At 36.0% G+C, this 16,911-nt stretch overlaps 1 protein-coding gene and 1 long non-coding RNA gene across 2 annotated transcripts; one reads left to right on the plus strand and one right to left on the minus strand.

Moving 5' to 3' along the window:
* Window positions 1-484: 484 nt before the first annotated feature.
* On the minus strand, window positions 485-12,958 carry LOC111195188 (uncharacterized). The gene is made up of 2 exons (XR_002651516.2): window positions 12,871-12,958; window positions 485-1,017 (listed from the first exon to the last, which is right to left on the minus strand). It is a non-coding gene; the product is annotated as an uncharacterized LOC111195188 (long non-coding RNA).
* On the plus strand, window positions 805-16,685 carry LOC111195187 (cytochrome P450 4V2). The gene is made up of 11 exons (XM_022681723.2): window positions 805-997; window positions 2,427-2,539; window positions 4,641-4,726; window positions 6,375-6,565; window positions 7,462-7,531; window positions 8,953-9,079; window positions 9,259-9,432; window positions 11,041-11,143; window positions 12,884-13,018; window positions 14,476-14,655; window positions 16,355-16,685. Exons 1-11 carry the CDS (start codon window positions 805-807, stop codon window positions 16,516-16,518), a joined length of 1,536 nt encoding a protein of 511 aa, XP_022537444.2. The 3' UTR covers window positions 16,519-16,685.
* The last annotated feature ends 226 nt before the right edge of the window (window positions 16,686-16,911 follow it).

The raw sequence follows: 16,911 nt of genomic DNA on the forward strand, positions 1-16,911 counted from the left end.
AAGTTGTAATATACTGCTCTCTAGCGGTCTTTGCGTGTAATGGACTGTAAAAGTCAGCGCTAAATCAAACATTTTAATTCAGGTCATTTTGGAGCATTTCTATTGGTCCATACATTATAAAAAATAAACGTAGTAATGTTAAAACCACTGCCATGTTTACCAGATTTTGTTTTTATTTTTATTATTTAGATTTTTATGTTGAGGGAAGAATAAATTTACACTGTTATATAAGATAAGCTGCACACAGACTACTTTTCATTGTGTCAAAATGTCATTTTTCAGTGTTGTTCCATGAAAAGATAAACTTAAATACCTGCAGAGCTATTCAGATAATAAACAGCAAAAACAACAGAAAACTGTGCTTATTTTAGTGCATTTATGAAAAACCATAATATTTTATATATGATATTACTTTAGCGTTTTTAAAATGGTCCGAATGTCATTATACAGTATGGCGCCTGTTAAAAAAAAAAAAAAAAACACGAACACACACATTTGACTTTATTTGCAGCTTCCAGCACAGACGATACAACCAATCAATCATTAACAGCCTCTTCCTGAGATGATCAGGGAGTGTTATTGATAAGAATGAAAACACTATAACATGCAGTGCAGATGGAACTCCAGACTCTGTAAAAGATTAAACAGATAGGCCGACGGTATCCAGCCTGTTGCGCAAGCTGGGTGCTGTTGCGCATCACAGTCAGACGCAGGGCTCGATCCTGACCAATCCCGGATCAGGTGGGCTCGTCTGGGGCTTAATAAAACAGCGCTGAGGTTCTCGCGCTGCTTCACTGCAGGAGGATGGGGGTGGTAGTGGGTGCGTACACGCTGGGCTTCGCAGGTGCAGCCGTCTGCGTCCTGCTGCTCACCTGGCTGACCTATCAGCTGCTGAGCCACTACCTGCACAGCTGGAAGGAGCTGAAACCCATCCAGGGGATCGGAGTCTCGTACCCGTTCCTGGGGAACGCGCTGCAGTTCAAGTCCAATGCAGGAGGTAAGAGGTCAGGTTTATACCTGCGGAAGAAAAATTAAATAATTTTAAATTTCTATAAATAATCCCTAGTGTCATTATTATGCTATAATGCACGTGTATACGTATATAATGTTCTTGTAGCCACATTATTAACCCTTAGAACCCTACATACGGATTTTCCATGCAAAATCGCACCTTGTGTTCTCAGCTAAATTACTCAGGAATCCCTTCACACATAAGCATAATCCATATATGGTTAAAAAAAGGGCGGAGCTTACTCTAAACTACTTCTAAAAATAGCGATCACATCCCAGTGCGGTAAAGCTAAATCTACAAGAAACCCACTGAGAAAAACAACTTTAAAAAAAAAATAATAAAAATAAAAAATAAAGTGAGATCTCCTTCCCCGACCAATATTTACACTTACACGGTAACACTTTCTACGAATGTCATCTTTATTAGACTCTATAACAACATTCATAACATATTATAATTCATAAGCATTCATAAGGCTTGTGATTATAATACATTATAAGCTATGCTTATGATATACATCATAATACATCGTTAAAAATACATCGAGTCCCACAATGAAAGTCTGTCACTTTACTTAGAGCGCATGCACAAAGACCTGTTATAATACATTATAACTGACTATAACTAATATTATATTCAAGACAAGTGTAATTCATGAGTGGTTAAAAATATATTTATAGGATTACTGAGGGTGTGTTTATAAGTTGGAAGCTTTTTTTAGTTCTATGATACGAGTCTACAAGCTGGGACTTGCTTGAGTTTCTTGGTATTGATGTATAACATGTTATAAACACAAACACATTATTAATGCATTATAATCACAGTTCATGATGCATAATAAACATGGCTATGATGAATTATAGACAGTTTTATAAATATGTACAGCCATGTTTATAATGCCTTATGAATGCATTGATGAATGATTTTTTAAAACCACAAACCACTTACATAATTTGAAGAATGACATATACTGTTTATATAATTCGATGTTAAAACATCACAAAAATAGTTACAGTAACTCGTAACATAATAACATAACTGCGAAGCAACTATGAGCAAAGATGTAAAGCTTTAATATACTTAAATAGCTTCATATTTCATCCAAAATGATGCAATAAATTTGCAAATAGATTTTATTAGATATTTATGAGGTTGAAATAAAACTGGGGACTGTGTTTTGAAATTAAAATTTCAAATGCAATTTAGTACTAGACCACAAGTCTGTATTTATTAAATGTATTTCTTATTTAATCATAATGTAAAGACATTTGGTTCTATTAAATGTTGATTATAAAATGGATTTTGTGGACTTAAAAGACACCAGATTCAGAAAATTACCTACTTCTAAACAAATAAGGCTTTGTAATAATGATAAAAAATAAAATAAAATAAATAAAAATAAAATTCTCTGCAGATTTCTTCCGTCAGGTGGTCGGGTACGCTCAGGAATTCAGAAACACTCCTATGCTGAAAGTGTGGATCGGGCCTGTGCCATTTCTGATCCTCTACCATGCAGAAACCATCGAGGTAAAGCCAAGTTTATTCACTAATCATTTATTTTTTAATTCTTCAAAATGTAAAAATTACCAAGAGAATCTTGCTGTACTTTTTTTCTTTATCCTGCACTGCTATGTAAATTAGTTTCTCTAGCCATATACAATAAACAAATAAATAAACTTATGACAAACTACATAACATAAAATATAATATGATTAAAATAATAACACAATAAAATTAAAAATGTTACTTAGCAAAAAAGTTTTTACAGCCCTCAAAATAGCTTTTTATAATTACAACATATTGACCAGTGAAGTATCGCAACATTACTGCTGTTACAAGTTACTTGTTACATTAAAATGTTAATGCCATTACATACCAATAACCTATAAAATAAACTTGTTAAATCCCTTAAAAGTTACTTTAAAAAACTACTTTTAATCTCAATATGCTATATTGTTACTGTATCTGTACAGATAAATTAAATTGCAAAATTACAAAGTTACTTCTACTTCTAATTTGCCTGATTACAAAGTTGCAAAATTGCTTCCAAACAGTTACTTCTAAAAAGCAATTTCCTAGATTACAAAGTTACTTCTAAAAAGCAATTTCCTAGATTACAAAGTTACTTCTAAAAAGTAATTTCCTAGATTACAAAGTTACTTCCAAAAAGAAATTTGCTAGATTACAAAGTTACTTCTAAAGAGCAATTTCCTAGATTACAAAGTTACTTCTAAAAAGCAATTTCCTAGATTACAAAGTTACTTCTAAAAAGTAATTTCCTAGATTACAAAGTTACTTCCAAAAAGAAATTTGCTAGATTACAAAGTTACTTCTAAAAAGCAATTTCCTAGATTACAAAGTTACTTCTAAAAAGCAATTTCCTAGATTACAAAGTTACTTCTAAAAAGTAATTTCCTAGATCACAAAGTTACTTCCAAAAAAGTAATTCGCAGGATTACAAAATTGCTTCCAAAAAGTAATTGCCTAGATTACAAAGTTACTTGATTACAAGTTCCTAGATTACAAAGTTACTTTTAAAGAGTAAATTTCCTAGATTACAAAGTTACTTGATTACAAAGTTCCTAGATTACAAAGTTACTTTTAAAGAGTAATCTTATAGATTACAAAGTTACTTTTAAAGAGTAATTTGCTAGATTACAAAGTTACTTCTAAAAAGAAATTTGCTAGATTACAAAGTTACTTCCAAAAAGTAATTTCCTAGATTACAAAATTGCTTCTAAAAAGTAATTTGCTAGATTACAAAGTTACTTCTAAAAAGTAATTTCCTAGATTACAAAGTTACTTCCAAAAAGTATTTTCCTAGATTGCAAAATTGCTTCCAAAAAGTAATTTGCTAGATTACAAAGTTACTTCCAAAAAATAAAAAGTTACTACTGAAAATTATTACTGCTATTAAAATAATTTGTTAAAATACAATACAAATAAAAAAATATTGTGAAGTAAAAGATTTGCAAAAAAAAGAAGCCAATGTTTCTGTTTCTCTCTCTCTCTCTCTCTTCTATCTCTCCATCTCTCTCTCCCGCGGTGTATCGATCAGTGTTTAACGTTCTGTGTAGATAGCACAGAGCTCAAGGTTCAGTGTCAGAACATGACCCTCTAAACTGACGTTTATTAGCCTTATTCTATCTATCTGTGGAAACACCCTGCCCTGCACAGTTTAGTGGTTTCCCTGCTTCAACACACCCACTGTAGCTCAGTAACGCTCTGTTATTGAGCTGATTAGATTAATCAGGTGTGTTTCCAGAGCCAGTGGATTGAGAAATGTTAATAATACAGTATTATAAAATATATAATATAATATATAATACTGTATAATATAATACAGTATAATACAGTACCTGTAGGGAAGTGTTATATAAGTGCAGATTATGGCTGTATTATGGAGTCATAATACAGATCGACTGACTAGATTTTAATAACCTCAGCAATAGCAGTGATGATTTATTGTACATTTATCATACTTTATCTTGCATTTATCATGCTGCCGATTAGCCTCAGTATCAGGGGTGACACCTTTAGGGTTGAGTACATTCTTTAATATATAAAGAATATAAAATATATATTAATATATGGTTAATCTGTCTCTCTCTCTCTCTCTCTCTCTCAGACAGTGCTGAATAACCCGGTGCACATGGATAAAGCCTATGCCTATAAATTTCTGCACCCCTGGCTGGGCACTGGACTGTTGACCAGGTAGAGGAATTGTGACGTTTTCCACAAAAAAAAAAAACAAACAAAAAAAAAAAAACATTATTTTAAAAATCACTTTTAGCATTTCCTCAGTGGATCATGGCAGTACTGCTTGCTAACATTATTGCAATACATAGACATTTAATCCAACATATATTTTATATATATATATATATATATATATATATATATATATATATATATATATATATATATAACTACCAACAAAAATAACTTTCTATAGTATAAAAAACTGCCAAAATGTATCTTGCGTATGACAAAATTAATTAGAAAAATTACATTACAAAATTAAATTACAAAAACACTGCAAAAATGTAAGTTGCTAATTTTCATAGCTACTTCCAAAAAGTAACATTTTTGTTGCTGCCAAAAAGTTACTTATTAGATTCGAAATTTACTTCCAAAAAGTAACTTGTTAGATTACAAAGTTACTGGCAAAAAGTAACTACTTAAATTACAAAGTTACTGGCAAATTTTGACTTGTTAGGTTACAAAATTACTGTCAACAAGTAACTTAATAAATTACAAAGTTACTGCCAAAAAAAACTTGCTAGATTAAAAGGTTACCACCAAAGTATAAATTGTTAGATTACAAAGTTACTACCAAAAATTAACTTGTTAGATTAAAAGGTTACCACCAAAATATAAATTGTTAGATTACAAAGTTACTACCAAAAATTAACTTCTTAGATTACAAAGTTACTACCAAAAAGTAACTTGTTAGATTACAAAGTTACTCCCAAAAAATTACTTGTTAGATTACAAAGTAACTACCAAAAAATAACTTGTTAGATTACAAAGTTACTCAAAAAAGTAACTTTTTGGATCACAAAGTTACTACCAAAAAAATATTTGTTAGATTACAAAGTTACTCCCAAAAAGTAACTTGTTAGATTACAAAGTTACTACCAAAAAATAACTTTTTAGATTACAAAGTTACTACCAAAAATAACGTGTTAGATTACAAAGTTACTACCAAAAAATAACTTGTTAGATTACAAAGTAACTACCAAAAAGTAACTTGTTAGATTACAGTTACTACCAAAAAATAATTTGTTAGATTACAAAGTTACTCCCAAAAAGTAACTTGTTAGATTACAGTTACTACCAAAAAATAATTTGTTAGATTACAAAGTTACTCCCAAAAAGTAACTTGTTAGATTACAGTTACTACCAAAAAATAACTTGTTAGATTACAAAGTTACTACCAAAAATAACGTGTTAGATTACAAAGTTACTACCAAAAAATAACTTGTTAGATTACAAAGTAACTACCAAAAAGTAACTTGTTAGATTACAGTTACTACCAAAAAATAATTTGTTAGATTACAAAGTTACTCCCAAAAAGTAACTTGTTAGATTACAGTTACTACCAAAAAATAATTTGTTAGATTACAAAGTTACTCCCAAAAAGTAACTTGTTAGATTACAGTTACTACCAAAAAATAACTTGTTAGATTACAAAGTTACTACCAAAAAGTAACTTTTTGGATCACAAAGTTACTACCAAAAAGTTACTTGTTGGATTACAAAGTTACTACCAAAATGTAACTTGTTAAATCAATAGACAATACACATTACTGTACTTTCTCATTGTCTCTCTCTCTCTCTCTCACTCTCTCTCTCTCAGTACTGGCGACAAATGGCGGCGCAGGAGAAAGCTGCTGACCCCCACCTTTCACTTCTCCATCCTGACGGAGTTTCTGGAGGTGATGAACGAGCAGGCGGAGGTGCTGATTGAGAAGCTGGAGAAGCAGGTGGACAAAGGACCCTTCAACTGCTTCAACCACATCACCCTCTGCGCCCTGGACATCATCTGTGGTGTGTAACCTTTTACGGTACTGGGAGATCGCTGGTTTGAATCCCGGTCATGCAGCTTGCCATCAGCTGCCAGAGCCCTGAGAGAGCACGATTGGTCTTGCTTTCTCTCTCTGGGTGAGAACAGTAGATGGTGCTCTTTCCCCACATCACTCCAAAGGGTGATGTGGATCAGCACAGGGCTGCATCTGTGAGCTGATGTATATGAACTGAGTTGCTGCGATGCTACTCGGTAATACTTCATCAGCAGCAGTTTAAAAAGAGGTGGCTGACTTCACATGTGTCGGAGGAGGCGTGTTCTAGCCTTCACCACTTCTCCTTGTGTTGTGGGATCACTAGTGATAGGGGATATACAGCTGAGGAGCAATAAAATCTGAATTATCAATTAAAATATTGTAGCATTTCCGGGTAGTCAGAACACTCGGAGGAAAGCCCAGCGACTCAGTTCCGATACACCAGCTCACAGACGCAGCCTTGTGCTGATCGACATCACCCTTTGGAGTGATGTGGGAAAAGAGCGTCATCCACCCACCCAGAGAGAGCACGACCAATCGACCAATTGTGCTCTCTCAGGGCTCCGGCAGCTGACGGCAAGCTGCATGACCGGGATTCAAACCAGCGATCTCCCAGTACCGTAACAGGTTCTGATACATAAGCTCACAGACGCAGCCTTGTGCTGATCGACATCACCCTTTGGAGTGATGAGGGAAAAGAAAGAGCCATCTACCCACCCAGAAAAAGAGAGAGAGAGAGAGCAAGGCCAAATTTGTCTTCTCTCTCGGACTCCGGCTGCTGATGCCTATAACTGTAGTGTTAATACTACCTAAATAGTGTCATTCAGTCACTAAATTGTTGTTTTTAATGACTTTTAACGTTTCTACTGTCCGTTTTTGTTATAGAAACTGCAATGGGGAAGAAAATCTACGCTCAGAGCAACTACGACTCGGAGTACGTGCGGAGCGTGTACCGGTGAGTGTTAACGAGTGAATTTAGATTATTGGAGCAGATGGAGGAATAAATGGATAAAAAGAAATGGAGAGATAGAATAATTGTTTCCAACACATTGGTCTAAGTGCTTTAGAGACAGAGGTATTGATCTGTGCAGACTTAGGGCAGTGTGTGCTTGTCTGTGCATGTGTATTTGTTTGTGTGTGTGTGTGTTTGTGTGTATGTGTGTGTGTGTGTTGGGGGGTGTTTTGAAGCACAATTTTCCAGCCCTGTCCTGGAATAACCTACACTGACCACAAAATACGTGAGGTTCATTACCAGTCATTCCACTTTTCTCTCAAAGGGGTCCCACCTAGGACTGGGTCTTGTTTTGGAATTTCCGATATCGCTACTGATTCGATAATTTGAGGTCGATACCGATTATGAAAAATATGCTATTTTACTATTTTTTTGATACATTTTTCAAAATTATAACCAAAAAATTTTTCAACGATAGAGAGAGAGAGAGAGACACTCTTTTTTTTTTGATCTTGTTGAAACAGTGAGCATGTTTGTGACGCTTTATTAAGAACAAAAATTAGCAAGAGTTAGCGAGAGACAGCGCGAGTGAGAAAGAGGGAGAGACAACACAAGTGAGAAAGAGAGAGAGACAGCGCAAGTGAGAAAGAGACAGCGCAAGTAAGAAAGAGGGAGAGACAGCGCAAGTTAGCAAGTGGCAGTGCAAGTTAGGGTGAGACAGCACGAGTTAGGGTGAGACAGCACGAGTTAGCGAGAGACAGCAAGAGACAGCGAGAGACAGCACGATTTAACGTGAGACAGCACGAGTAAGCGAGAGACAGCACAAGTTAGCGCGAGACATCACGAGTTAGCGAGAGACATCACGAGTTAGCGAGAGACATCACGAGTTAGCGAGAGACATCACGAGTTAGCGTAAGTCAGCACGAATTAGAGAGAGACAGCGCGAGTTAGCTTTAGAGAGGGAGTGAGAGAGGAAGACACAGCTCAAGTTAGTGAGAGACATCTTGTTGAAACAGTGAGCATATTTGTGGCACTTTATTAAGAACAAAAATTAGTGAGAGTTAGCGAGAGATAGCATGAGTTAGCGAGAAACAGCTCGAGTGAGAGAGAGGAAGAGAGAGTGGGAGTTATCAAGAGACAGCTCGATTTAGCGAAGTTCAGTGCGAGTTAGCGAGAGACAGCTCAAGTTAGCGTGAGTCAGCACAAGTTAGCGAGAGACAGCTTGAGTTAGCGCAAGTTAGCGAGAGACAGCGCAAGTTAGCGTCAGAGACCGGGCCCAAAATATCCAGCCTGACCAAGCCCGAGATGCCTATGTCACAGATTATTTTCTTGAGCCCGATTCAACCTGGCCTGAGGAAAGTGGTGGGAAACCTCGGCTCGACTTCAGGTGACTGTGAAATAATTTTAATCTCTGATTGGTCCAGAATGAGTGACATCATCACCAGGCGCCAGCGAATGCCGTGGTACTGGCCGGACTTTGTGTACAACTACTTTGGGGAGGGCCGGGAGCACAACCGCAGCCTCAAGATTCTACACTCCTTCACTGAAAGCGTAAGTGTTGCTGAATTGTTGGTTCCTCGACCAATCAATGGAAGTGGGTGAAGCGTAACATCAACCAATCAATGAAAGTGGGTGTAGCGTAACATCGACCATATGTTCCATGTATCAGTGGAAACTCTGCCCGAGCCTGTGGTCTCCCTCACTCGTCGTTTTGTTTAATGGATACTCAGGTGATCTACGAACGGGCGGAGTACATCTCCTACATCGAGTCCGACAGCGAATCAGATCAGGGCATGAAGAAGAGACGTGCTTTCCTGGACATGCTGCTGAAGGCTCAGGACGAGGAGGGGAATAAACTCACCCATCGGGACATCCAGGAAGAAGTGGACACCTTCATGTTCGAGGTCAGTGTCCGGCTGATCTAGAGTCAGCAGTTCTCGCTATTGAGCTAGTCAGTATAAGCAATTAGCATGCTAGTATTATAGGCTAAAAACACAAATTAAAATAGCAACTATCCGTTTGCCAGGGTATTTCTTTAATTTTGGAAGGTAGAATGATATTGTTTGCTGATTGGTTGGAGAGCTGATGCTGTGAAGTTACAGCCAGAGCACAGAGTTTAAAAGGTGTTATGTCAGGTTCACACTACAAGATTTTAGCCCCAGTTTTTAGTCGCCAACAGTTATTTATTGATTTGCAAATCGATAGGCAAATCGGGGATCAATCTGCGCTCGCAAATCCGTCGCCAACTTATCGCCGACCAGTGGCAGAGGCCTGGCAAATACTTGCCATGCTAGATATCTGACTCAGTCTGTGACCGGGAGTCAAGAGCAGCAGCTGCTTACTGCCAATTGAATTATGGAGAAAGTCCAAAACACACTACCTGCATTTCCAGAGTCGTTTATGGAGAGTCTTAACACTTTCTTTCTCCCCTGTTATATCAGTTAAATCAGGGGTGTCCAAATTTTTTTGTTGGGGGCCAGAAGGAGAAATATATTTGAAGTCACGGGCCAAAGACTCTATAATAAAACAAATAATGAAATATACCACTTTCAATAATACATTTTCCAGATTATTTCATTTACACACCATTTTACTTGACTTACTATCTTTATCTTTGACAGTGTTGTGTAAACTAAGATGTTTAATTTCATGATGTCTCTTAATATTAAACTCCTTAATTACGGCAACTTTTAGACTCTTTGGCTCGTTTTTCTGCGCTAGAAATGCGCACTCTCTCCACTTTTAGATTTTTTTACCCCGTTTTTCTGCATAGAAATGCGCACCCTCTCCGCTTTTACACTCTTTTGCCCAGTTTTTCTGCGCTAGAAATGCACACTTCCTCCGCTTTTAGACAGTTTATCCCGTTTTTCTGCGCTAGAAATGCGCAGTCTCTCCGCTTTTAGACTCTTTGGCCCGTTTTTCTGCGCTGGAAATGCGCACTCTCTCCGCTTTTAGACTCTTTGGCCCGTTTTTCTGCGCTAGAAATGCCCACCCTCTCCGCTTCGCTAGATACAAGTTTTACTCTGTAAAGCACTACTAGCATTACTGCTACTGTTTTGAGCTGATTGGTTGGTGAGACGTTTATAAACTAAATGAAGGCATTCATGTTGGACTCTGGACTTTAAGTGCGTATTCTCCTCTATAGAGACTCTATGGTTTGGCATTGCTAGTTCTCGTGGGTTTAGTTCTGGTGTGTTTTCGCGACAAAACGTGTTTCTGGAGAGCAGCTAGGTGAGTCGTTGATTTCCCACAGCGAGAAATCCTGTAATTTTACAACGATTTTGACCACTCAGAAAGTCGTGTAGTGTGAACCTGGCATAAAGCTCCGCCTCGCTGTGGAGATGAGCGCAGGCGCAGCAGCCTGAATAAGATGAAAAGTCATGTTTTTGTGCATTAGTTGAACACTATTAACTGCTAATGATACTTTTATTCGATATTATCAGTAGTTTAAAATATGTTTATAAACATTTTTGGAATTGTATCGAACGTTTTTTTTCGCCCCCTTGCGGCAGGGACACGACACGACCGCCGCTGCCATGAACTGGGCCGTTCACCTGCTGGGCTCCCACCCAGAAGTGCAGAGGAAAGTTCAGCAGGAGCTTTTCGAAGTGTTTGGTGAGCAAACTGCCTGATAAGAGCTGATCTAGAACCAGTTTCTACCCATCCCAGTTTACAGTCCGTACAGTCTGTTATCTGAATATCGATACTGTAATATTACAGGATCAGCACTTTTAAATGGAATGTACTGCGTGTGCAAATATTGATGTTTTTGTACAGTTAGGTCCACAGTTGCTGAACTCAGGTAACACTGAACACGTGTTAAAGTTCACCTGTTTGTAGAGTATGTGTGTTAAAGTTAAGAGTATAAACAGTAATTGCATCTACTGAATAAAGTATATAGTATACTATTTACTAAAGAATTATACAATTTAATTTAGAGTCTTTTATAGATTGTACTTAAAGAGAATACTTACAGTTTAGAATTTTTGATATACAGCTCTGGAAAAAATCAAGAGTTTCTCTGATTTTGCTATTTATAGGTTTATGTAGAGCTGGGCGATATGGCCCAAAAAAAAAATCTTCGATAAAAAAAAAAAAAAAAAAAAAAAAAAAAAAAAAAAAGAGGTCTTTGATTTAAATCGATTTTTTCCCCTACTAAAATCTCCTAAAAGTCGCTAAATGACGTCATCGCCTAATTTGCATAATACATGTTTTTGAAGCTGTAAAGGACTAACATTGTGAGAGAGAAAAAAGTGAGTAAAAAACACTCTAAATATGTTAGAAATGATACAAATGAACTCCAACGAATGAACAACTTCTGTTGCTTTTTAAATAGGCAGTCACTTACTTTATTTTTACGTAAATTACATAAATATTTTTTTTGCCGTGTTGTTAACTGTTATTATAAGAGCAGGGAGAGAGGGGCGGGGCTGCGCGAGGGAGAGAGGGGCGGGGCTAAGCTCAGGGGAGCGTCGTCGGTGAAAATTAAAACTCAGAGAAAATCGATTTTCATAAAAAACACATCATCCTTAACTGTAAATTCGAATTAATCGATAAAATCGATTAATCGCCCAGCTCTAGGTTTATGTTTGAGTAAAATGAACATTGTTGTTTTATTCTATAAACTACAGACAACATTTCTCCCAAATTCCAAAAATAAATATAGTCATTTAGAGCAGAAAATAAAAAAAAAAATGGCTGAAATAACAAAAAAAAGTAAGAGAGCTTTCAGACCTCAAATAATGCAAAGAAAACAAGTTCATATTCATAAAGTTTTAAGAGTTCAGAAATCAATATTTGGTGGAATAACCCTGGTTGGGTTTTAATCACAGTTTTCATGCATCTTGGCATCATGTTCTCCTCCACCAGTCTTACACACTGCTTTTGGATAACTTTATTAACTTTTGGATAACACTCCTGGTGCAAAAAATATATTCCAGAGGTTTTCAATGTGGTAAAATCACATCAAAGAAACTCATAATTTTTAAGTTATTTTTTTTTTCCAGATCTGTATATAAGACGTCGTAATTACAGAAAAATACATACTAGTTATGATCTTCTCTAGGAATTCCTGAACAATTTACAGCCAAAAAGTACAAGCAATCTATCTAGGGACGATCCAGCCAAATTCTGTGTTTTTACGTCACAAGCTGTGGGAGGAGATTTAATTTGAATATATTTGTGAGTGCAGAATAATAATAATAATAATAATAACAAGAGGAAATTTACAAAGAACAGCAGGTTGATTTTTCCAAGCCAACTTAAATAATAAAGTAAATTAATGTGTGAATATATGAATGCATGTGTTTGCACATTTTTTTTTTTTTTTTTTATTAACATACCTGTTGATATCAGGTGAGTCAGAGAGACCCATCAACACTGAGGATCTGAAGAAGCTGCGTTATCTGGAGTGTGTGGTGAAAGAAGCTCTCCGGCTCTTCCCCTCCGTCCCCTTCTTCGCCCGCAGCATCTGCCAAGACACAAACATCGGTCAGTAAAACTCATAAAAAAAAAAGAGTATATCTCATTAATATATGTACAGTAATATTATATACTTTGATATATATATATATATATATATCTTATTCAGTGACGAAAAACTGTAAACTACAAAAAAATAGGTTATTTTTTTTATTTATTTTATAGGTTTGCTGGACAGAAAAAAATAAGTTACTAATTAATAAATAATTTTACATAATGATACATTTTATTTACAGAATCATAATTTTTTTAGGATGCTCTTTTATTTATTGCACACTTACTGCGCTTAGAATTAAGCCAGCTATGCTAAACACAGAGGAAAACCCCGGGAGGACACACACTTATATTAGAGCCATTTACAGTTATAATATATGTATGTTATTTATACATTTATTTAATACTTATTTTTTACTTATTTAACCTGAGCATCAATTATAACTTGACTCTATGTTTGTCATAAGAATCCTGGGCATTAGTTACATGTGTCAAACTGCACCAATTTATAGAGATTTTATTATAATTTTATGTACTATATGTGCATTTTGTTTAACTGCATTTAGTACACTGATCGAATAAATTTTCACTATTATTCATTTTATTGTAACACATGATAAAACATCATTTATATGTTAATTCTATATATATATTATAGATGTATTACACACAGAGTGATCTATTTTAAGCGTTTATTTATTTTATTGTTGATGATTGTGGCTTACAGCCAATGAAAACCCTAAAAAATCAGTGTCTCAGAAAATTTGAATATCATATAAAACCAACTGGTACTTTTGGTAAGCAGTGTGGGCAGTGTGCCAAGTCCTGCTGGAAAATGAAATCCGCATCCTCATAAAAGTTGTCAGTAGCAGAGGGAAGAAGCATGAAGTGCTGTAAGATTTTGTGGGAACACAAAACTGCACTGACTTTAGACTTGATAATAAAACACAGTGGATCAACACCAGCAGATGACAGACATGACTCTCCAAACAAACCATCACTGATCATCAGTAAATTTTACATTTCATTTGTAAATCAAGGGAGCAGAGTCTGGAGGAAGAGTGGAGAAGCTGCTTGAGGTCTAGTGTGAAGTTCCCACCAATCAGAGATGGTTTGGAGAGACATGTCTGTCATCTGCTGGTGTTGATCCACTGTGTTCTATCAAGCCCTCAGTGCAGTTTAGTTTTCCACAAAATCTTACTTAAGCACTTCATGCTTCCCTCTGCTACTGACAACTTTTATGAAAATGCAGATTTCATTTTTCAGCAGGACTTGGCACACTGCCAAAAGTACCAATTAGTATTATATAATATTCTATAATTTTCTGAGACACTGATTTTTTGGGATTTCATTGGCTGTAAGCTTCATATTCATCAACAATAAAAGAAATAAACACTTAAAATAGATCACTCTGTGTGTATTATATATATATATATATATATAAAATATCTTCTATTTGTGCATGTGTTCAGGGGGCTATAAAGTGCCTAAAGGAACTAACGTCATCATCATGCCGTACGCCATGCACCGAGACCCCCGCTACTTCCCGGACCCTGAGGAGTTTCGGCCCGAGCGCTTCCTGCCTGAGAACAGTGTAGGCAGACACCCGTACTGCTACATCCCCTTCTCCGCAGGACTGCGCAACTGCATCGGTCAGTTACCCATACACACTAACCTTCAGAGGTGGAAAGTAATGAATTACATTTACTCGCGTTACTGTAATTGAGTAGATTTTATGAGTAATTTGTAATTTTTTTGAGTAGTTTTTAAAATAGGTCATTTTACTTTTACTCAAGTACATTTTAACACAAGTAATTTACTTTGCTACATTGGAAAACTCCCAATTAGTGAGTACAAAATAAAATGCTGGGTAAAACAAAACAATTGTCTGTAAAACTATAAAAAATACAGTTTTATAACTTTTTAACAGTAAACAAAAAAATGTTTTATGGGCTGGTCTGAACAAATACTGCCTGAAAGATCCAAATTATTATGTGGAATAATAGTTCATTAAAAACGATTTAATGTATGATTTGTTTTACTTTTTTTACATCAAATAATTAAAAGTAACTATGTCACTTTTACTCAAAGTACATTTTTAATTGAGTACTTTTTTACTTTTACTCGAGTAGATTTTTAGATGGGTACTTTTACTTTTATTGAGTAGAATTTTAGCAAAGTAAAGGTACTTTTACTCAATTACAATTTTTCATTACTTTTCCACCTCTGCTAACCATAACACACACACACACGCACACGCTGGTCTTACTACGACTTTTACCACAACTACGACCAATAACCTGATTTACAGTACGGTTTTTACAGCAAATGGTATCAATGCATCTTAACTCCACCACCACCATGCTTCACAGTTAAGTCAGGAACACTGACCATAGTTGAGCTGAAATCAGCATTGTTCTTTTTTGGTTTTGGTCAATTTCTAGATGATCTGTATTAAAGAAACCATGAAAGAAAATGAGTTTATCTTTCTGTGACCTGAAGCCAAAGCACAGTTGGGATAAGCAACATGACAATGACTCAAAGCACGCAAGGAAGTCAACCTCATAATGGAACAAAAACTTTTCTTTTTTTTTGGAGCAGTCTAGTGTTGTATTCTATGCTATATTATATATAAAGCTCTATAAAAAAATTATGAGATAACTTCAGTTTCTGAATCAGATTCTCAGATTTTGCTATTTATAGGTTTATGTTTGAGTAAAATGAACATTGCTGTTTTATTCTATAAACCACAGAACAAAATTTCTCCCAAATTCCAAATAAAAATATTTAAGTCATTTAGAGCATTTATTTGCAGAAAATGAGAAACGGCTGAAATAACAAAAAAGATGCAGAGTTTACAGACTTCAAACAAGAAAACAAGTTGATATTCATAAAGTTTTAAGAGTTCAAAAAATGAATATTTGGTGGAATAACCCTGGTTGGTTTTTAATCACAGTTTTTATGCATCTTGGCATCATGTTCTCCTCCACCAGTCTTACACACTGCTTTTGGATAACTTTATGCCACTACTGGTGCTCTCCGCTCTCCAGGGGAAATCCCCCTGCCCCCTTCAAAGTAGCCCTAAATCCACCTGCCATTGTTTGTTGAAAGTTTCGAGTTGAGTTTTGGAATCATGAAAAACTTTATATCATATATATTTTACATTATATATATTATTTTCTTTGCATCCCACCACATTACAGCTTTTTTGCAATGTTAATTTTATCAGCTTGCAAGCAATTGTGATAAATCTGTTATGAAATTAAACAGACGAAGCAGATTTTTTTTTTTTCCCCCACCATGACGTGGGCGTGGCCTAAAAGCGCTCCATATGCCTCTATACTTGTGTAGGTCAGCGATTCGCCATCATGGAGGAGAAGGTGGTCCTGGCTTCCATCCTGCGCTACTTTGATGTGGTGGCGTGTCAGAAGAGGGAGGAGCTAATGCCAGTGGGAGAGCTGGTCCTCAGACCAGAGCAGGGCATCTGGATCACGCTACAGAGGAGAAAGCGCTAACATGCTAACGCCCGCACACACAGTACACTGGAAACTACACTGGTGTTGTTTAAAACACTGTATACTGAAAGAGTTCAGTATAACTGAGGCAGCTGTGTTGAGTTTATAATGGACAGTGTTGGTCTTGTATGGTTTGACTGTGCAATAAAAAAACATCTGACATCTTTCTCATCGGCTCACTCTAATTGTTTATTAGGTATGTGTACTTTTCACCGGAGCTCACTAACGCTCACCGTTACTGTGTGTGTCTATGTGTCTTCTATTGTATTGTAATTTTTTATGAAAGTTCCTCATGACACGCCCCACACTAAGCTTGCTAAAACTAGCCTATAAATGGCTTTAGCATAAGCTAATAACCCAACTTTACCTCAGGATAACTGGGTCACATAAAGT

Source organism: Astyanax mexicanus, chromosome 25 (genome assembly GCF_023375975.1).
Source record: "Astyanax mexicanus isolate ESR-SI-001 chromosome 25, AstMex3_surface, whole genome shotgun sequence".
NCBI lineage: Eukaryota > Metazoa > Chordata > Actinopteri > Characiformes > Acestrorhamphidae > Astyanax > Astyanax mexicanus.